The sequence below is a fragment of the Ambystoma mexicanum genome, chromosome 6q (assembly GCF_040938575.1).
Source record: "Ambystoma mexicanum isolate Mex_15411 chromosome 6q, UKY_AmexF1_1, whole genome shotgun sequence".
NCBI lineage: Eukaryota > Metazoa > Chordata > Amphibia > Caudata > Ambystomatidae > Ambystoma > Ambystoma mexicanum.
This window is the reverse complement of record NC_090937.1, coordinates 236414753-236436828: the sequence shown is the minus strand read 5'-3', so window position 1 is coordinate 236436828 and position 22076 is coordinate 236414753. Positions and strand designations below refer to the sequence as shown.

The 22076-nt window shown below is 45.5% G+C and overlaps 1 protein-coding gene across 1 annotated transcript in view; it reads right to left on the bottom strand.

Annotated features, from left to right (window-relative positions):
* The window catches only part of LOC138515934 (NACHT, LRR and PYD domains-containing protein 3-like), a 661296-nt gene that overhangs the window by 120409 nt on the left and 518811 nt on the right, over window positions 1–22076 (bottom strand). Inside the window, exon 5 of the mRNA XM_069630701.1 lies at window positions 8610–8693. Coding sequence (XP_069486802.1) covers window positions 8610–8693 — 84 coding nt within the window. The remainder of the gene's footprint in view (window positions 1–8609; window positions 8694–22076) is intronic.

Sequence of the window (22076 nt, the reverse complement as noted above, 5' to 3'; positions counted from 1 at the left end):
TTTGAACCTGCCTATTGTGATCTGTGCACTGCCTTAGTTAAAAGTACACCTGCTTATTTCTGATTGGGTACTGCCTGCGATTTTGAACCTGCCTATTGTGATCTGTGCACTGCCTTAGTTAAAAGTACACCAGCTTATCGCTGATTGGGTACTGCCCGCGATTTTGAACCTGCCTATTGTGATCTGTGCACTGCCTTAGTTAAAAGTACACCTGCTTACTGCTGATTGTGCACTGCCCGTGCTGATTAGGAACCGCCTATGGTAAATTTAAAAGTACACTTGCTCTCTGCTGACTGTGTACTGCCTTAGTTGAATTCAAACCTGCCTATTGTGATCTTTGCACTGCCATTGTTAAAAGCACACTTGCTCACTTGCTTGCACATTGTACCTTAGACCATTCTGTGATTCTTTAATGTAGGTGGACCTGCAGCTAGAGCTGCTCCCACCTGTTTGCACATTGTACTTTAGACCATTCTGTGACTGCTGAACTTAGTTGGACCTTGCAGCTACAATTGTCCAGTCGTCAGTGTTTTAGGCATTTTGCGGTAAAATTGAATCTAACTGCCAGTATGCTTGCACACCCTCAGTGTATTTCTACAACTTAAATGTACCGTATGCTAGCTCACTGTACCCCCTAGTCATTAGTGCCCCAAGCATTAGCATTTAAGACACAACACTGCTTAGACAGAAATGTCCCCTACCTGCCTTATCACAGTCACCTTAATCCTAACGCTCACCCCCGCTATACTTAGCATAATGGCCTCTTCTATCAAAACTAGCCCCCCCAAGGATAGAAACTTGAGACTCAGGTCCAGACTGCCCAGTTATTACGAACCTGTAAGTAACCATCCGAATAATGCCAATAGACGTACTAATACCCAGCCCAAAAACCTACCTCGATTAGTCAAGCAATCCACTTATACCGGCGCTCAAACCTCTACTAAAGTACCCACAACCTTAGAGACCATATTACCTAAAACTTGTCAAACTACTAAACACAACAACTCTTTGACACTAATAGGATCCCTTATTATTGCAAGATCAGCGGTGGCCCACGCCACAGAAATTGCTGACATCCTAAATAATGACAATCTGGACCTACTGGCCATAACTGCTGATTAGGAACCGCCTATGGTAAATTTAAAAGTACACTTGCTCTCTGCTGACTGTGTACTGCCTTAGTTGAATTCAAACCTGCCTATTGTGATCTTTGCACTGCCATTGTTAAAAGCACACTTGCTCACTTGCTTGCACATTGTACCTTAGACCATTCTGTGATTCTTTAATGTAGGTGGACCTGCAGCTAGAGCTGCTCCCACCTGTTTGCACATTGTACTTTAGACCATTCTGTGACTGCTGAACTTAGTTGGACCTTGCAGCTACAATTGTCCAGTCGTCAGTGTTTTAGGCATTTTGCGGTAAAATTGAATCTAACTGCCAGTATGCTTGCACACCCTCAGTGTATTTCTACAACTTAAATGTACCGTATGCTAGCTCACTGTACCCCCTAGTCATTAGTGCCCCAAGCATTAGCATTTAAGACACAACACTGCTTAGACAGAAATGTCCCCTACCTGCCTTATCACAGTCACCTTAATCCTAACGCTCACCCCCGCTATACTTAGCATAATGGCCTCTTCTATCAAAACTAGCCCCCCCAAGGATAGAAACTTGAGACTCAGGTCCAGACTGCCCAGTTATTACGAACCTGTAAGTAACCATCCGAATAATGCCAATAGACGTACTAATACCCAGCCCAAAAACCTACCTCGATTAGTCAAGCAATCCACTTATACCGGCGCTCAAACCTCTACTAAAGTACCCACAACCTTAGAGACCATATTACCTAAAACTTGTCAAACTACTAAACACAACAACTCTTTGACACTAATAGGATCCCTTATTATTGCAAGATCAGCGGTGGCCCACGCCACAGAAATTGCTGACATCCTAAATAATGACAATCTGGACCTACTGGCCATAACTGAGACCTGGCTTCACGATGCAGCAGGACCAACACTAATGCTAGCAGTGCCGGACAAATACCAAATTCTCAGAGCTGACAGGCCAAATGCCAGAGGCGGTGGACTAGCCATCATCTTCAAATCTACCCTTCCCATCAGACCCGCCATTCCAGCCTCCTACTCATCCTGTGAAACACTCACAGCCAAAATGTCCCTCTCTAATAATCGTACGCTCTCAATCCACCTGATATATAGACCTCCGGGGCCGCTAGGCCCCTTTGAAGACGATCTAACCAACCTCATAGCTAACAATACTAAAGATCATTCCCAAACCCTACTGTTGGGAGACTTCAACCTTGGCTTTAATGAAACTAACAATAAACATGCAGAGTCAGTCGCAGCCCTGATCAAGGACCATGGGCTTGATCAAAAAGTCCTCTCCCCTACCCACATCAAAGGAAGGACCCTCAATTGGGTATCTGAACTGAATTGTAATATCAATATTACAGGTATTGCTCCTCAAACATGGACTGATCATTATCTAATAACTTTCTCCGCCACACTAGATCTCCTGAGCCCCAAAATCAACTACACGGTTCCTCCTCTCCCAACTAGAAGCAAGAAGGATATGACTGCTGAAAATATTATCCCTCTCCTCCTTCCAACCATATCGGGACTGGAAAGTAACAACCCTGACGCCTTAGTAAATACTTTCAATGATGCTATGATTAAAGCCCTAGACGCTACTGCCCCATTCAAACTGCGCAAAGCAAAACAGGAAGCCCACCTAAATGCCTGGTTTATGCCCCACCTCAAATCTCTAAGACTACAAAAAAGAAAACTCCAATATATCTGGCGCCACTCACCCACTGAAAGTAACAAAAATACTCTTACTGAATTTGCCAAAGCCTACAAAAAAGAAATAATCAAAATTAAGAAGAACACCTTCAACGATAGGATTGAGAAAGCTAACTCTAATACTAAAGAGCTATTCGCCATCCTCCGCGAATTGGAATCCCCCATTCAACCCATAGACAATGCCCCCAAAAACAAAATCTGGTGTACCAACATCCAAACTGCCCTCTCTAACAAAATTTCCTTGCTCCAAAGCAAAATTGCAAAAAAAGGCCACACTGTTACCCTCTGACCAACAAATACCCCAACCTCAGGAGAAGAAGTCTACCGCACCCTTCAGATTCAAGACTATCTCCATAATTGACACAGAAAAAATAATATTGTCCCTCAAATCATCCAACTGCAAGGGCGACTCCTACCCTGCACAAATAATAAAGGACGCAGCTAGGGACTTAGCCCCCTTCATCACCAAGCTCATAAACTCCTCCTTTAAATCCAACACGGTACCTACCAACCTCAAAGAATCATGGGTCCTCCCACTACTGAAAAAACAAACCTCAGACCCCACTATCCCTACCAACTACAGACCCATCACCACTGTGCCGTTTCTACTTAAGATCTTAGACAGAGCCGCTTACATACAAATCCAGGACTACCTGGAAGCCAACCACCTGCTTGGCTCACGGCAATCTGGCTTCCGCCCACTCCATGGGACAGAAACAGCTCTATTAGACATCAAGACACAAATTGAGGAACTAAAGGATATTGGAAAAACAACCCTGCTCCTCTTACTGGACTTGTCGGCAGCGTTTGACTTGGTAGACCATGCAGTCCTATGCAACCACCTCGAATCTGCCGCCAACTTCACTGGAGATGCCATTGCTTGGGTCCAATCCTTCTTAGCTAATCGCACTATGCGAGTCTTCTCCACCTCCGACTCGGCTGACCCTATCAAAATAACTTGTGGTGTCCCACAAAGATCTTGTGTCTCCCCACCATGTATAACATCTTCACCAAGCCTTTGTTTGACAAGTTGGACAGACTGGGTGTCACCTATACGAACTACGCAGATGACACCCAGATCCTCATACCCCTTTCGGGCGACCACGAGACAGACTCAGCCTTGGTGAACAAGATACACACCCTCATTCAGGCATGGATGGCCTCACATGGCCTCTGCCTGAATGACGATAAAACCGAGATACTAATCCTAGGCTCCGAAGCTAATATCCAAAAACTAGGCCCAAACTACACATCCTTCAGCATTGATAACAACCCTATCAAAGTGATGCCTGTGGTTAAAACCCTTGGATTCTATCTGGACTCCTCCCTCACTCTCAAGAAGCAGGTCAACTCCCTCGCCTCCTCTACCACCTACACCTGCAAACTCATCCGCGCAGCCAGACCGTACCTCTCCAGCTCTAGCTGCATCACTCTAGCTAATGCTCTCATCATGTCTAGGCTAGACTACTGTAATGCCCTGTACTCAGGAGCTAACAAATACATCACAGACAAAATTCAAAGACTGCAGAAAAATGCCTTGAGAGCAGCACTAAACATCCCCCATAGAGAGCACGTCACCAAATTCAGGAAAGAGGTTAATTGGCTAAAAATAACGGACAGAATCTTACTCAAAACAGCTTCCATCACCTCTAAATGTCTGAACAACCTAGCCCCCCCGTATCTTATGGAAAGAATTACAAGGAAAACCTCCACGCGACCCATGAGATCGGCCAATACCTTTAAATTAGAAACTCCCCGGTTTAAGCGATCAACCGCGGGAGGAACTAGCTTCCCAGTCAAAGCTGCTCACTGTTGGAACAAGTTACCTCTCGACCTTAGAACTGAACAACCGTACCCTAAATTTAGACACAAAATAATTAACTGGCTGCGGGCCAATGACACATAACCTGACTAATGCCCCTACAAGTAGATGATACCTAACCAATGACACATAACCTGACTAACACCCACCTACAAGTATATGATACCTAGCTTTATAGTTTGACCTATAAACTTAATCATATATTCAGCTACTAGACAGTCTTGCTAGAATGCTTTATACTCCTTTAAGCTATGTCTTGTACGTGCACACATGTTTGCATATTTTACTGTATATATTTCTTTTTACCTTGTGTTCGGTATACTCATGCCAAATATTGTATTACTGTATATATTTCTTTTTGCCTTGTGTTTGCCATATTCATGCCAAATATTGTAACAAGCTTAAGTCTTCATGTACATTGCTTCGCCTGGTTACCCAAGGGTTTGGTGCGCATTACCAAATAAATAAACAAACAAACAAACAAACAAACATCGAGATGAATAAGGAACACAACATTTTTGATTAATTTTACATCTAGGAGCTAGGGATAATCATATTTTACTTTGTTCATTCTGTCTATCCCTCGCCATTAGCTTTTGTTACCAACAATATTCACCTTCTCACATGTCTTAATTCTGAACTTTGCCACCTTCTGGAGTCTGCTTGACACTCCCAGAATTATGATTCATGAATTTACCTGTGGTACAATAAATACACACTCAAGGTATTTTAAGCCTACATATCTGCCAGGAATAGACAAGCATGATCTTGCGCATCTCAGATACTCAACACTACTTGACCTCTAACCTATAATTCTTCCAAAACTGCCCTGCGTTTCCGTGTATAGCATTCCATACACGTGTTTCTGTTCACCTCTTTCTAGAATATGGTCCATATATGTAATCCATCTGACAAACTGGCTTGCCGCCTACTCCAAAGGCAATACCGACTCACTGTATGCACCAAGAAGCGAGTCCATATTGAAGCATGTGTCTCTGTGGCTTCTAAAACCTCGGCCAAACTCTTTAAAATCTGCAAGGAGCTGGCCTGTCCTCCTCTCGCCTCTCAGGCTTTTTGCAATGACCTTGCCTCACGCATTATCTCTAAAGCCCAAGACATCTTGTCCACACTCTCCTCCTCTCCTGCTCCTCCCCCTCTCCTTCTCTGCTTGTTGACCCACCCTCAGGTACCCCCTCCCTCTTTCTCCATATTTCCTCTTTTCTCCCTTGATGAGGTCGCTAGACAAGTCCAATCTATGAAAGCCTCATCAAAACAGGTCCATCCCTGTTCCTCTGAAACCATTAAGGACCACATTGATACCCTCGCTCTGGCCCTTGCCAATTTCTTCAACCTTTCCTTTGCCTCTGGATCTTTCCCCTCCCCTCTGAAGCCCTCCCTTGTGCATCCTCTCCTCAAGAAACCCACAGCTTATCCTTCTTGTCCGGCTAACTATCGGCCAATTTCCATTATTCCCTTTTTGGGTAAGCTCCTGGAAAAGATTGCCATCTCCCAGCTTAACCTTCATTCTGACTCTGTTGGCTCTCTCCATGACCACCAATCCGGCTTCAGAGCTGCCAGAAGTATGGAAACTGCTCTCCTGAACATCCATGAAGACCTGCTCTCCAACCTTGACTCTAACATTCCCTCTGTCCTCATCCTACTTGATCTCTCCTCTTTTTGACACGGTCAACCATGCCACCCTGCTCAATCATCTCTGTGACAACCTCGTTATCACAGATCAGGCTCTGTCCTGGCTGACCTCTTCTCTCTGATCGAGCCTCCCAGGTACAACTTGGGTCCTTCCTATCTTCTATCTCCCTCTCTACCTGTGGTGTTCCCCAGGGGTCTAACCTCTCGCCCTGGCTTTTCAACCAATACCTGGCAACTCTCACCTACTGCATTTCCATTTTCTGCAAAGATTTCCAGTGCTATGCTGACAACACCCAACTCATTTTCAGGCTTCCTTCAGCCACCTCCTCTCCTTCCCTCAACTCTGACTGTCTAATCGGCATTCAAAATTGGTGTGCTGCCAATTATCTTTGTTTAAATGCCAACAAGACTGAGATCCTCCTCATTGATACACCCTCTCCATCCTTTTCCCTCACCCTCTGGCCGGCCTCCCTTGGCTCTCCTCCTGCCCACACTTGCAAAGCTAAGAACCTCGGGGTCATCTTTGACTCCACACTTTCCTTCTCCGCGCACATCTCTGACATCTCTAAAAAGTCAAACTTCTTACTGCACCTCCTTAGAGGAATTCTTCCTTTCCTCTCCTTCCCTCAAAAGCCCACTGTCTCCCAAGCTCTGATTCTCTCTAGGTTGGATTACTGTAACAGCCTCTTTCTAAATCTACCTGCCTCCACTCTAGGCTCTTTACAGCTAATCCAGAACAGGATTGCGAGATTTATCCTTGGCCTCAAGCCCTAGGATCGTATCTCTCCAGCTCTGAAATCCCTCGATTGGGTCCCAGTAGATGCAAGGATTAAATTGAAAACCCTTTGCATTGTCCACAAGGCTTTCTGGGGCCTGGGTCCAAAATACCTTCAACTATCTCTCCGTAAATACCTCCCCTCTCGAGCCCTTCACTCCTCTACCTCTAACTCCCTCAGGGTCAGTCGTTTTTCAAAGAAAAGAGCTGGGGGTAGATCTCTGTCCTCGGCTGGGGCCTCCCTTTGGAACTGACTCCCTGCCACCTTGAAACTTGAGGAGAACCAGCTACGGTTCCGGAAGCTCCTCAAGACCTTCCTCTTTGCCTCTGCCTTTGCCCCTCTTCTCTCCTGCTGATCTGCTTTCTCTCTCGGTACTGTTGCACCTGGCCACCCTCTGTCCTTCGGGCCCAGGTACCTGCTCACCCTGCCACCCTGCTGCACTGCCTCCTGGCCAGCCCTTGCACTGGGGCTTGTATCTGTACCCATACAGCCCCCCCACCACACTTCTTCTGCACTTATCACAACTGACTAACCTTCACTTGGCCACTCACAGGCTGCACTACCACTGTTTTTGATCACTTTATTTATTTATTTATTTATTTATTTATTTATTATTTATCTTGTTCCCTCCTATGCTCTGCACGTTCCAATGTATCCCCCCTCCCATGCACTTTCCCCCTTTTCCCTTCCCCATGCACTTTCACGTTCTCAATGTCACTGGGCCTAGTAAGATCACTGTTTTTGTTTTCTCCACTGCTCCCCTCCCTTTGCCTGGTCACGCTCTGAAACACCTGTGACGAGCGTGATATAAATAAAATAAAACATCATATATTATATCATATATTGGACTAACACTCGCACAGACACTAATACAATGGGGTTTCCCTGAATTACTCCCTCCCTGTATCTATAGCCACCTTCCTCGCGTACTCCCTCTTACTTCATGCTTGCCCTTGCTCTCCTTTCCAGCAGACTAAGGTCAGGATCCCCATGTGGGTCACAATATGCCAAGGTCAAGGATACAACTTCTGCCATAATGATTCAGCACAGTACAAAAGCAGAGTAACAAAGCATAACAATACATCTAAAAAAGAACCTGAAACGAGACCTTGGCTTCAATTTGTCTGTTGATTCTCCAGGCATGATACTACACAGTACAATCCAAACATCCATAAGCCCATGTTGACGGACTGACACGGCCGGTAATGTCTCTAAGCCTTTCTTGAGGCCCCTCGCTTAGCTCAGGCCTATCAACATGGGCTATCAAGTCTTACCGGCGAGGACAGCCCACCACAGCAGCCATGAACCTCTTGATAGAGCCAGGATGTCATAATAGTAATCAGAATTACATGAGGGTTGTTAGAAATCACCAATGAATACATTCAATAGGAAACAAGTGACATAATGATTGTTGGTGTGATGTCTGAATCACTATGTTCAACAAAGCAGCTACAATCGTGACTCTGATGCCACATCACCTTGAAGAGATTTGTTAGACATTTTCAACACAAAAAATGCATGATATTGTTTATAAGGTACCATAATCCTTGTAAAGTGTGGTTGTTTTTAAGACAGGGGTACAATTCCAGAAACTCTTCATTCTGAAGATTTGTCCATCCCAATCTGCTGGAGAAGAAACAAAGAATACAATTAGAATTCCACACACTTCTACATTCAACAGGATTTTAAGATTAATGTTGATGGTTACCAAAACCAGAAAATGGCTTCACTTTACTTGATGGGTTTTGTAGGTTGGTAACCTATACTTTATTTAACAAAAGCATTTCACCTGGGAATTGACATAGAAGAACAAGTTACTTACCAACTGGTAACGTTCTTTCGATTGGATGTTCCTGCAACGTATTCCTCACCTTAGATGTATTCCATCCAGCTTTGCTGCTCTTCGGAAATTTTTTCGGCAGAGGGCGCTGTGCGTCGATGTCGTCGAGTCGATGGTCCCTCGAAGGCCTCCGTCAAGTGTGACGTCATCGGGTGTATAAGTCGCACGCATGGTGCCCGTTGGCCTCAGTTCTGTTTTTCCCCTTTTTATCTTTGATCTTGTACTGTGTAGATTGTGCTGGCAGACAGGTATGAGCCTTGCGAGATTTTAGATGGCAATAAACCGGAAGAATCTACAGAGGGGTAGGCTTGTTCTTCGAGTGGATTGTGTCCTCCAACGTATTCCTCATCTTAGATAGACTCCCAAAGCAGTATGGACAATTCCTCTGGAGGAGGGGGTAGATTTTTCGATACTCTTAGGTGGCTGAGTATAGTACTGCTTTTCCAAAAGTTAGCTCCCTAGACTGGGAAGCATCCAGGTTATAGAATTTTGAGAAGGTATGTAGCGAAGACCAAGTTGCTGCTTTGCAAATGGATCTTATTGGAACACCTCTTTGAAGGGCCGTGGAGGAGGCGATGCCTCTGGTGGCATGAGCCCTTAACCCTTCCGGAGGGTCTTTTTGAGCTAGTCTGTAGCAGTCTGAAATGCAAAGCACAATCCAGCGTGAAATTGTCTGTTTTGTCACCGATTGACCCAGTTTCCTTCCTGTATAACCTATAAACAGTTGGTTGTCCACTCTAAGTCTGGAAAGTCTAGAGATGTAAAAGCTTAAAGCTCTTTTCGGATCCAACCTGTGTAATCTTTCCTCCTCCTTCGAAGGATGGGGTGGAGGTTAGAATGCGGGTAAGACAATTTTCTGACTTAAATAAAAATCAGTTATTACTTTCGGTAAAAATTATGGTTTTACCCTCAACACAACTCTGTCCTTATGGAACACAGTATAGGGTGTCCCAGAAGACAGTGCCTGCAATTCGCTCACTCTTCTTGCTGATGTTAGAGGAACCAAGAAGGCTGTTTTCCACGTTAGTAATCTTAATGGACACGTGTGCATAGGCTCAAAAGGGGCACACATTAAGAATTTTAGGACTAAATTTAGATCCCAGATCGGTACTTGAATTGGGTGAGGAGGAAACACATTAGTGAGTCCTTTTAAGAATTGTATTATCAAAGGAATTTTGAAGTAGGAGCATTCTTCCGATGAGCGCTTGAAAATGGAAAGCGCTGCAACGTAACCTTTTATTGTTCCGATATTCAGACCTCTATGTGCTGGGGTCAGAAGGAAAAATAATACTTCCGGAATAGAACATAGGAAAGGATCGACATTCTTTTCTCTGCACCAGTCGCAAAACTTTTTCCAACGGCAACGGTATACAGACTTTGTTGCTGGCCTTCTTGCTGAAAGCAACACCTTCATAACGTCAGCTGGAAGGTTCCAATCCTTGTATCTCAGCCTTTCAGATACCAAGCATGAAGGTTGAGCGTTTTGACCTCTGGATGGAGAAACAGACCCTCCATTTGAGAGAAAAGGTTCTCTCTCTGAGGAAGACGTACTGGGGGACAGATGGACATGTCTAGAAGGTCCAGGTACCACGTTCTCCTTGCCCAAGGTCCAGGTACCACGTTCTCCGGGGCAATTAGGATCATGCGGCTCCAAAACCTTCTCAGCCTCCTGATGACCTGAGGAATGACGGGAATCGGAGGGAACACGTACAATAGTGGGAAATTCCACTCCACCATGAACGCGTCACCCAGGGCTCCTCTCGTGGGAAATTCCCTTGAGCAATACCTTTCGCATTTTCAGTTGATTCCGGTTGCAAACAGGTCTACTTGAGGGGTTCCCCAAAGGGCGAAGATCTCTTGAATGACTTCCTGAGTGAGTTCCCATTCGTGGAATACCATGCTCTGCCTGCTCAGAGCATCTGCCGTCATATTCTCTTCCCCGGCTAGATGAATTGCCGTTAAAGAGATTCCTTCCTGAATCGCCCAATACCAGAGCTGCATTGCCTCTCTGCACAGGGGTAGTGACCCCACACCTCCTTTTTTGTTTAGGTAGTGCATGGCCAATGTGTTGTCCGTCATTATCAGGACATTCTTTCCTCTGACAGATGGCAGGAAGGCCTTCAGCGCTAGTCTGATTGCCCTCAGCTCTAAAAGGTTGATATGTAGTTTGGACTCCGATGGAGACCAACGACCGTTGATTGTCAAATTGTTGGCATGAGCTCCCCACCCCAGGAGTGAGGCGTCCATCACTACTGTGATCTCCGGCCATGGTTGCCAAAAAGGTTCTCCTTTTAGGATGTTCTCTGTACAGGTCCACCATAGAAGGTCTTGTCTGACCTTGTTCGGAATCTGAAGAAGATCCGTCATTTGACCCGAGAACTGGGACCACTGAGTCTTTAGGGCCCATTGAAGAGATCTCATCCTCAAGCGTGCCTCTGGCACCAGAAAGACGCAGGATGCCATGAGGCCGAGCAACCTTAAAAAGTCGTAAGCCTGGAGATTTTGGGCATTTTGGAATTTGGAAACCATATGAAGAATGTCTTGAGCCCTCGACTTGGGAGGCGAGCTCTTTCCCAAGGACGTGTCTAATACAGCTCCTATGTACTGAAGCTGTTGGGAAGGTGTCATCTGTGACTTCTTGAAATTGAGGGAGAAGCCCAGTTTGTGGAGGAAGTGGCAGGTGACTTTCAGATGATCCAGTGCTTGCTCGGCAGAATGCGCTCTGATCAACCAATTGTCCAGGTAGGGGTAGACATGAATCATCCCTCTCCTGAGGTGCGCTGCCACCAGTACCATTAACTTGGTGAAGACTCTCGGGGCGGAAGCCAACCCGAAAGGCAGGACTCGAAACTGATAAGGTGAGTCATCAACTACGAACCTCAGGTATTTTCTGTGTTTGAGATGAATCGGCACATGAAAATAAGCATCCTGGAGGTCCAATGACACCAACCAGTTGTTAGGGAGAATTCTCTCTTTAGGCTGAATTTAGTAACCTAGTGAGTCCCCCAGCAGCTTTGCTGGATTTCTGGAGTTTGTTTTTTTCTCCTGTCAAGAGTGAGACTCTTTTTCTCCTACTCTTGGACATGATTTATGGTGTTCCTTTGACTGTTAATGTGTTGTATGGGCTATGGGGTCCTTTACTCCATAGGGTCTCATGTGTTTTTACTATGTGTGTTACACAGCACCCTCCGTGCAGTGACACGGGGGTGTCATAGTGACACCCCACCATAGACTCCATACCCTGGGACTGACTACTGTCTCCCAGGGCATGTAAAGTCACTATTGACTTTACTAGTCCCAAATTATTAACAGAAACCAGTACCAACCATCATATTGTGGACGTACAGGTTGTGGACGTACAGGTCGTGGGCAATTCGATTGCCCCGGTGTCTGTTAGTCGAGGGGGCATGTCTCCGTCCCCCCTGATCGAGTTCTGGCTGGTGGCAGTGGAAACTACTTTTTATATTCGACCGCGAATATTTCCCTATGGGATTTCCCATTGTTCGAGGCTACCAACTTTAATTATTTAATTCTCATAGCCTCGAACATACCGTCAGTTTATTTAATTAATATTAATTCGCCGGTTGGTATTTTTTGCCAGGACTCGATTCTAAAATGGCGATTGTGTTCTCTTCTGTGACTACAACCCAAGTCGAGCCCTTTGTTCCTCTTTTTGGCGGGCTTCTCCACAGAAGCCTCCAAAAGTGGTGCCACTCTGTCTGGGTACCACAGGGGGTGCGGGAGGGGGTTTAGGCACCCTGGACTGAGTTACCTTGGTAACTCAAGTCGCACTCTTGTGTGATTGGCCCAAGTGGTGAGCCGGCTGGCTCACCACTTAGCATGTTTGATTGACAGCTAGGCTGAGTGAATGGGTTTATGCTGCATAAAAGCAGGGCTTTGGGGAATGGAACTTCAGAAATCGCCACAGGACCTGAGAATCCGACGAGGGAGAAGCTGAGATGACCTACCACGACGACACCACCGGTGGAGCCCTGCGGAACCGACTCACCACTTCCCGACGACAGAGAAGATCTCCCGGCTGGAGAGGCTTCTTCCCCTGAGTGGTGGGCACAACCAATTTACCTTCTTTTCTTCGCACCCCAGACCGGTTTGTGGTCGAACTGCCTGTGCCAAGCACCCCGGCAGCCGGATAGCCACTTACCACTGAACCGCAAATCAACGGACCGCTCCTTGTACCTGAGAAACTCTGCGGCTGGTTTCTTCCCTGGCAGTGCAACAGACTCCTGTCTTCCTCCCCGACGAGATCCTCTCTTCCCCCGGACGAAGCACCTGACTTGCATCCGCTGCCAGGAACAACTGCCCCCGCTGGAGTGTTCTCACCACTTTAAGGTACCGTGTCCGCCAGGCCTCCCTTTCTAAAGATTTCTACAAGGTAATAATAACCCCTTAACCTTCTGGACTGGGCTGGCCGCCTTGACCCTCTAACTGGTCCCTTTCTTTGGTCCAACTCCTTTTTGAACCGTTACAAGACTTTTGTGCACTGCAACCGTGTGACTTTGGACACATTTAGTTTTGATCCTCTTAAAGTGGATCCGGCCTACTGACTCTGAATTCACCGTGTAACTTTGCCTTCCTCTCTTGTTGTGTTCGTGAAAAAGTGTTGGGATCTGTTTCAATTTATTCTCTGCTTTTCTCTCCCTTTTTAAAACAAATTATTAGAGTGCCATCTACGTTAAGCGCTCACCGCTGTCTGAAAATAAGTGGGGCTTTACTTAAGACTTGTCTAATATTCTTTTAAGGGAGTGTATATCTTTTACTGACCGTGTTTTTGAATTTCTTACTATTAGTGCCTGTGTGTTTTTCTAGATGTGGTTTTAAATAAATAATTAAGGGAGTGTATATCTTTTAGTGACCGTGTTTTTGAATTTCTTACTATTAGTGCCTGTGTGTTTTTCTAGATGTGGTTTTAAATAAATAATTAAATCTCTTTTACACCAAGCCCTGGTCAGTGTTTACTTGTTCTATTGTGTTCTCTTGACCTATTGTGAATACTCTGTATACTGCCTAACTCTTCTTGAGGGAAGTCTGACTGCTCAGCCACAGCTACCAAGTGAATCTGTGTGGTACAGACTGCTACCAAGTGGGTTTACTGCCAAACACCTGAAGTCCTAAATCTTTTGCAGTGGTCCCAGAGGGAACTGCACAGGTTTCTGCCTAACACCAGTCCTGAAGTTGAAAGGCCTGAAGGATCTGAGAAAGGGTAACCATCTTGAACTTGTCCTTTCTGAGGAACTTGTTCAAGTTTCTTAAGTCCAAGATGGGTCTTAGTCCTCTGTCCTTTTTGGGGATCAAAAAATACGGGGAGTACCATCCCTTGTTCCTCTCCGCTGCAGGTACCGGTTCTATAGCACCTTTCTCCAGCAGGGTTAAAACTTCCTGCTGTAGGAGCGGATTTGAAGACTTCAACGGGTGTCTCCCTGGTGGATTGCTTTGAGGTTGTGTTAGAAAAGGAAGGCGGTAACCTTGGGCTATTATTTCTAGAGCCCAAACATCTGAAGTAATGACTCACCATTCTTGCAGATGCTGTGACAGCCTGCCCCCTACAGGTGTTTTGTGATGCAAGTCCTCAAAGCGGTTTTGTGGCCGATGTTGCAGCTGCTGATGGCAGAGAGGCTGCAGCCGGAGCTGGTTTAACACGTTTTCCTCGTCCACCATGAGTGGCCTTTTTCTGGCCCCTTTGACTGGCCATTCCTCTCGCCTTTCCATATGAGGTGTAATAACGATAGGATTGTCCCCTCCATGACTGTCCTTGCGCACGAAAAGGCTGAGGTTTCCTAATAGCAGCTCCTAAAGATTTGGCAGCTGCTTTTGAGATCTGCAACCTCTCAAGGCTCTCGTCAGCCTTGTTGTCAAAAAGCTGAGACCCGTCAAAAGGCATGTTCCGAAGGCAGTTCTGTACGTCCGGTGCGAAACCCGACTTCTGTTACCACACAAATCTGCGCATTACCGTGCTAGTGCCCATGGACCTGCTTACACTATCTGCAGTGTCCAATCCAGATTGAAGGGATTCCTGCATGGCTTCCTTTCCATCTCTAACGATGGCTAGGAAGCCTTCCCTTTCTCCCTTTCTGGTATGTGCTCTGCCACCATTGCAACGCACTCCCAAAGAGTGTTCGAAAATTTTGCCAAGGCACATGTGGAGTTGGTAGATTTTAATGCCATGCTCCCGGCTGAAAATACCTTCCGTGCCCAACCATCCACACGCTTATCGTCCCTGTCTGGCGGGATAGATGGGTATGCAAGTTTGTTAGAAGCTGTGGCTGCCTGTATGACCAGACTCTCGGGAGTTGGGTGTTTGGACAGATAGCCGGGGTCACTACTGGCCGGGCGGTATTTTTAGGTGAGCGATTTATTTACCAGAGGAATAGAATCCGGAGTTTCCCAATTCTTGGCCACCCTATTTTGCAGGGCTACATGAAAGGGTAGTACTGGGTCTTCGGTGGCACCATGGTCCAATATGTCTGTTAAATCATCCTGAATGAATTGGGCTGATGGTTTAGCCCATCCTAAGCAATCTACTACCTTTGTCATTAATTGACGGTATGATGGACTGGCATGCTCTTCTGATTCTGGTCTGCCAAAGTCGTTTTCAGGAGATGTGTCAATGCCACTTGCATTGTGTAATGATTCTACCAAGTCCGTCATTCTATTTTCTTCTGAAATCAAGCATTCTGGGACATTTGGGGTGCCATATTCCAGCCCAAAAGGTACATTCTCCTCATCAGATCTCTCCTGTTCCTCAAAAATTGAGGTCAGGGATTTGAAAAACTCCTTTCTGGGGAGAGGCTTGAAAACCTTCTCTGGGAGAGGAGGAGGAAGAGGTCTAGTACCTGGCTCTGAGGACAATACAGGTTTTGTAACCTTATCCTTCTCTTTTTCTGGCTTCCCTGGCTTGGCTGGAGCTTTTGGCGCCGAGGGTTTCGACGTCGACGTTGATAACGGCGTTGACGGCGTTGACGACATCGTGGTCATCGACAGGGTCTGCTTCGAGGGCGTCGAGGAGACCTTCGAAATTTTCCCTTCGAGGTATGATGGGTCTCAGACAGCGTCGATGACCTCGAGCGGTCGACTCGACTCGAGCGTTTTTCACTCAGCGCCCTGGAAGGTTCCCTATCCTTCCTTTTTCGATCACCCGGGCTCGAGGGCGCGCGAGTGTCGGAGCGATGACGCTCCCGGCTGGCTTCCGAAGAAGGCGCGGACCGAGGCTTCTCTTTTTCAAACACCTCCATCATTTTGACCCTGAATACTTCCCACTCTTTGGTAGACAAATGTTTCGTGGGGCATTTAATCTTTTTTGGAGACTCGTCTGACGAGGAGGTGGAGGGAGACCTGTGGTGTCGTCTCTTTGATCTTTTTGACGAAGACGACGAGCGATGGCAATCGCTGTGGGACCTCAATCAATGCCTTTCGCGTCGAGGAGAAATCTCCTCACGGGATCCCGACTCGACGCTAGAGGTTTTTCGATCGGTTTTTAGACCTATCTGTAGCTTTCCTCTCCTCTCTCGCAAGGCCTTCCCCGTCATCGCCTGACACTTCGTACAGGCCTCCATGTCGTGGCCTTCTCCGAGGCACCACAAACACTCTCGATGCGGGTCCGTGATCGACATTTTTGACCCGCACGATTTGCACTTTGAATCCCGATTTTGGGGTCGTGGTCGGCGTCGATGACGAGGACATATTTAGTTTATTATATATTCACACAGAACTCGAGGCGTGCCGAATGTCTGAAGCAACGTATACTGTGGAAAAACGGAACTGAGGCCAACGGGCGCCGCGCGTGCTACTTATACACCCTATGACGTCACCCTCGACGGAGGCCTTCGAGGGACCATCGACTCGACGACACCGACGCACGGCGCCCACTGCCGAAAAAATTTCCGAAGAGCAGCAAAGCTGGATGGAATACATCTAAAATGAGAAATACGTTGGAAGACACAATCCACTCGAAATATACAACATGGTTCCAAGCAGGGTATGTTACTTCTATTTATAGGCAACAATTTCCTCTTGGCATAGTGGCCTCACAGTGCTGGTTCTACATGGTACAAAGTAACTTCAGAGAGGCTAGTGGATGGGTCCCTGATGACCCAGGTGGCCTACGCCGCCTCCACAATGCTTGCCCCAGAGGCAGAGTACACCTGATGCCTCATAGCCTTCACCCATTCCTCACGCTATGCATCCCAGAGTTGCCCGAATCATCATGGTAGCTAAATACAAGATGTACCATGCATGCAGAAGAGAGAGACATGGTAGGACTGCAAAAATTCATGCTCGAAAGCTCCAACTCATAGGACGCCGCAAGCAGCATATTGTATCAACTAGGAGACAAATGCGGTCGGGTGACTGGATTGCAAACATAGCCAGTGAAATACACAGCAACATTCCTGCATTTGCACATGCAATCTTTTGGTCTGAAGTGCAAAACAAAGGAGCATGCATGTACCTCAGTGGCACCATCCTTGGGTCGGGCAGCCAAGGTGATGAGACCCTCTGACCCAAATGAAGAAACTCCCTTTTCTGCTGTGGTAGGCTGAGCAGTAAAACACATGACACTCCTAAAGTTCTTTTCAAGCACTTTTTATTTGTATGCAGGTGGGTTTAAAGCCTATTGGTCCCATGGGAAAATTAGAATTAAAGTATATACCTAAAAGTGAACACATCAGGATAACTCACAAGTGGCATATGTGGCAACATAATTACAGTAGCCTAATCAGTGAAGGAAGTATAAAGAACGTATAAAGTATAAAGAAAATCAACAAGCCGTTCTCATTCTACTTTATCTCTCCTCTGCACTGATACGGTGAACTACTCCATCCTCTAAAATGGCTCCACAATACGCTTGGTATCTGGGAGCAGGCACTGAAATGGCTGACCTCTTTGCTCGTATCAGATTCCAAAATCTTGACAAGGCAGTGCCCTCTCCTTGGAGACACCCTAACCTAGGTTACAAAGGAAGTTCCGAATGACGGTCAACAGAAAGTACATAAACCTTAACTTATGCAGTCCTTAGCCTATTGTCCACCCTACCTTAATAACAGAAATCCAAACGGCTGACCAACTAAAGAGTTTAAACCTAGTCTTCAGTTCTAAACAACAACATTACATCAATTCCTTATTTAGGCTACTCACTGTCTCTGCCCCCTCACCACCTTGTATGGTTTCGTCTCTTATTTACCTTCTCTGCGTGTTCTCCATTCTGTATGGATCAGCGGGATGAGCCTCAGTGGCTCTTTGGTTTCTTTAACTTGGTTCTGTTCAAATCTCCAATGTTATTTCAGTGGTCGGGGTCTTTCCTCAACCCTGATGTGTGTCAAGAATCGCAGAGTAGATTTAAGATCATTCGTGTAAGCCACACTAGGGTCTCTTGGAAAGAATCAGGAGATTACATACAAACTGGCCTACTGGACTAGTGGCTTCATAAGACACCTACAACCTCCTCTACCTATGGCACACAAACGGCGAACAGAGCCCCTATAGAAATGCAACCTCGGCCAGTCGCCAGTGTGGGGAATGGAAATGCATTTTTGTTACCCTTAGTGTCGGCTACTTCCCAAAGAGAGGAGCTTGGTGCCTGAAAAGCTACAAACATTATTGACAATGTATTAGAGAACTTCAAGAGTAATAAATATGCCTCCCAAAGAAAATCAAGATTTCGAACACCTATGGCACTGCACATAGCCCTTTCCCGAATCGTGTTAACATACTTGAACCATTTCATCTGCTGCCTCATTTGAAAATAATCACGACTAGTGACATTGCGCTGGTAGAAATTCCTGCTACTTCACTAGAAGCAAATTGGGCTTTAGTGCACTTTGTTGCACCGTATTACAGAGTTGCTAACGTCTACGCAAGGATTGTAGATTTCTTATAACTGGGTTATGGCTTGACTGGAGTTGGAGAGATGATAGTTACTAAAGTAAAACAACAGAGAGGCACTCTTAAAGGAAAGGATACTAAGCTCTTGACTCCAACATTGATGTGATGGTTACACAAATAGTGGGGGCTTTGAATACTAATGCCGTTTTATCCACAGGAAATGAAAAACTCTCAATGTTTGGAAGGTGACCTAGATGATATTGTATTATTTTGCCCTAAACAACTTGAACAGCTGGTAGTGATTTCTTGGGATACCAGAGGGTTTCGTTCTTTTACTGGCAATGATAAGGGTTGGGCCTACTTGCAATCAACTGACCTATTCTCCCTGCAAGAGACCTAACGCATGAGACGGCTACTGATGGCTATCAGGGAATCCAAAATGCAGTTTGCCGTAACTTACTGGGTAAACCTTACGGTAGGTTAATGATTGGTGCCAAAAACCAGTTGCTGTTAACGGAACAGCTAACCATCATAGTCATTATTCTCTAACAGCCGTTGTAACCATTAAGGTAGAACAGGTGGATTTACAGATTCTAATTATTAATGTTTATAACCCACGTTTTAATGGGTTCTAAATAGAAGGGGAGTGTCTTATATAATCATGGAAGATCTCAATTATCGTAGACCTATTACCCTAAAATATCCAAACCTGATAAATAATGCTCATGGAGTCACTGCCATAGAGCACAATTGTGGAAATATGATAGCCAACGATAACCTCCTGGACGGATTTATAGCCACACAGAACCTCTATCAGCTTTTTTATAGCAAATCAGAAGGATACTCCTCCATATTATATTTGTGGGGAGCGACAAACTCTTGGACTGGAAAGGCGCTGGTTGGATTTGATAATCCAGTACTTGTTGGTAGGCAGTTTGCACAACAAATAGATGATTCAGTTTACTGGTGTGTCAAACATGAGGTTTTTAGGTTTATTTCTTGTTGTAGTCAGCACCAATGAAAGGCATCATTGGATGTAAAGGTAATATTCATAACATGATGATATGTTACACAGCCGACGCGCGTTTCAACCTACGCCTTTTTCAAGGCTGTGTTTTTAGTGAGGTGGTGATGTGGTATACCCAGTGTGGTGACATTCAAAGCCAATTAGTATTGAGGATATTTCATTTACATCCATTATGCATACATTAATAGGCAGTATCATGAAACATAGAAAAAACAATTGCGATTAGGGCAAAAAAACACAATGTGACACCCAGGAGAGGTGATTTACCATGTCGGGTGATTGCAAGTGGTAGTGACAGAAAGATATAGTTGATTGGACAGAACAAATTCACAGTTTAGGAAAATCAGGTGCCAATTTGCAGTTTGGTTAGCAAAACAAAATGAAAACAATGTACCAAGGGAGAAGAACAGAGGACAACAAATTAGGGTTGTAAGCAAGGAGCTGGATAGAATTCCAAAACAGCCTCACAGAAATGAAAGAGTTGGAATCTTATCCAATTGGGTTTGAGGGTTGAGCTTCCAGGTGGGATGGGCTGGTCCTCCCAAGTGTGGGTGCCAGGGGGCTGGTTAGCCGTGCTGAAAGGGAAAATGGTAGGAGTGAACGATGATACCCTGGAGTCTTGTAAAATGGCCATAAATGTTATAGTGGCGTGTTGTCCGCGCACTCGTGGTATTCAGGTGATAAGACATGTTGTGTGGCCGTGGGTTGGTTAGTCTAATAGTGTGTTTGAGGACTGTGCCCAAGTCCGGACATAGTTATTGAGTTAATACGGTCGTGCGAGGCCTCTGCGGCTGCTGATACAGTTTGTTTTGTTGAAGCTGGTGCAGCTTGTCAGGCTAAACGAAAATCGTATCAATGAACGATGATTGGAAAAATGCTGCCATGTGGTTTTATGGTTTTTATACCAAGAAACGCTCAAGAAGAACAAGAAAGCGCTATCAGGTTAACAAGATCCAAAACACAGCTACAGCAACAAGCACCAAGGTAACACATCTAGTGACAAACCTCTCCAAGTATATCCTTTCTGAACATGATACAGAAATTCTAAACAAAGGACTTTCCTTTGCACCAGCTAAAGACACCAACTTTGTAAATGCTCAAATTGATCTATTCAAGTACGTCAGGAAACTAAAGCTCAAGAAATTTTTCGCAAAACAAATCAAATGGAAACAACCTAGAACTATGACAGTGCCCCTGAGTCCTTGCATACCTAATGCTTTTAATACAAGCACGTATTTTCAACGCACCTTGCTGATAATACCACAAGCACCCCAATCGGGCACACCGTTTTTCCTGAAATTGAAGCTCCCTCCACACCAACCGGGCACTAGCAAACAGTAGAATTACTTTCTGGAAAAGGCCATTAAACCACATGGCAGCATTTTTCCAATCATCGTTCATTGATACGATTTTCGTTTAGCCTGACAAGCTGCACCAGCTTCAACAAAACAAACTGTCTCAGCAGCCGCAGAGGCCTCGCATGACCGTATTAACTCAATAACTATGTCCGGACTTGGGCACAGTCCTCAAACACACTATTAGACTAACCAACCCACGGCCACACAACATGTCTTATCACCTGAATACCACCAGTGCGCGGACAACACGCCACTGCCACATTTATGCCCATTTTCCAAAACTCCAGGGTATCATCATTCACTCCTACCATTTTCCCTTTCAGCATGGCTAACCAGCCCACTGGCACCCAAACTTGGGAGGACCAGCCCATCCCACCTGGAAGCTCAACCCTCAAACCCAATTGGGTAAGATTCCAACTCTTTCATTTCTGTGAGGCTGTTTTGGAATTCTATCCAGCTCCTTGCTTACACCCCTAATTTGTTGTCCTCTGTTCTTCTCCCTTGGTACATTGTTTTCATTTCGTTTTGCTAACCAAACTGCAAATTGGCCCCTGATTTTCCTAAACTGTGAATTTGTTCTGTCCAATCAACTATATCTTTCTGTCACTATCACTTGCAATCACCCGACATGGTAAATCACCTTTCCTGGGTGTCACATTGTGTTTTTTTGCCCTAATCGCAATTGGTTTTTCTATGTTTCATGATACTGCCTATTAATGTATGCATAATGGATGTGAATGAAATATCCCCAATACTAATTGGCTTTGAATGTCACCACACTGGGTATACCACATCACCACCTCACTAAAAACACACCCTTGAAATAGACTTAGGTTGAAACGCGCATCGGCTGTGTAACATATCATCATGTTATGAGTATTACCTTTACATCCAATGATGTCTTTCATTGGTGCTCTCTACAACAAGGAATAAACCTAAAAACC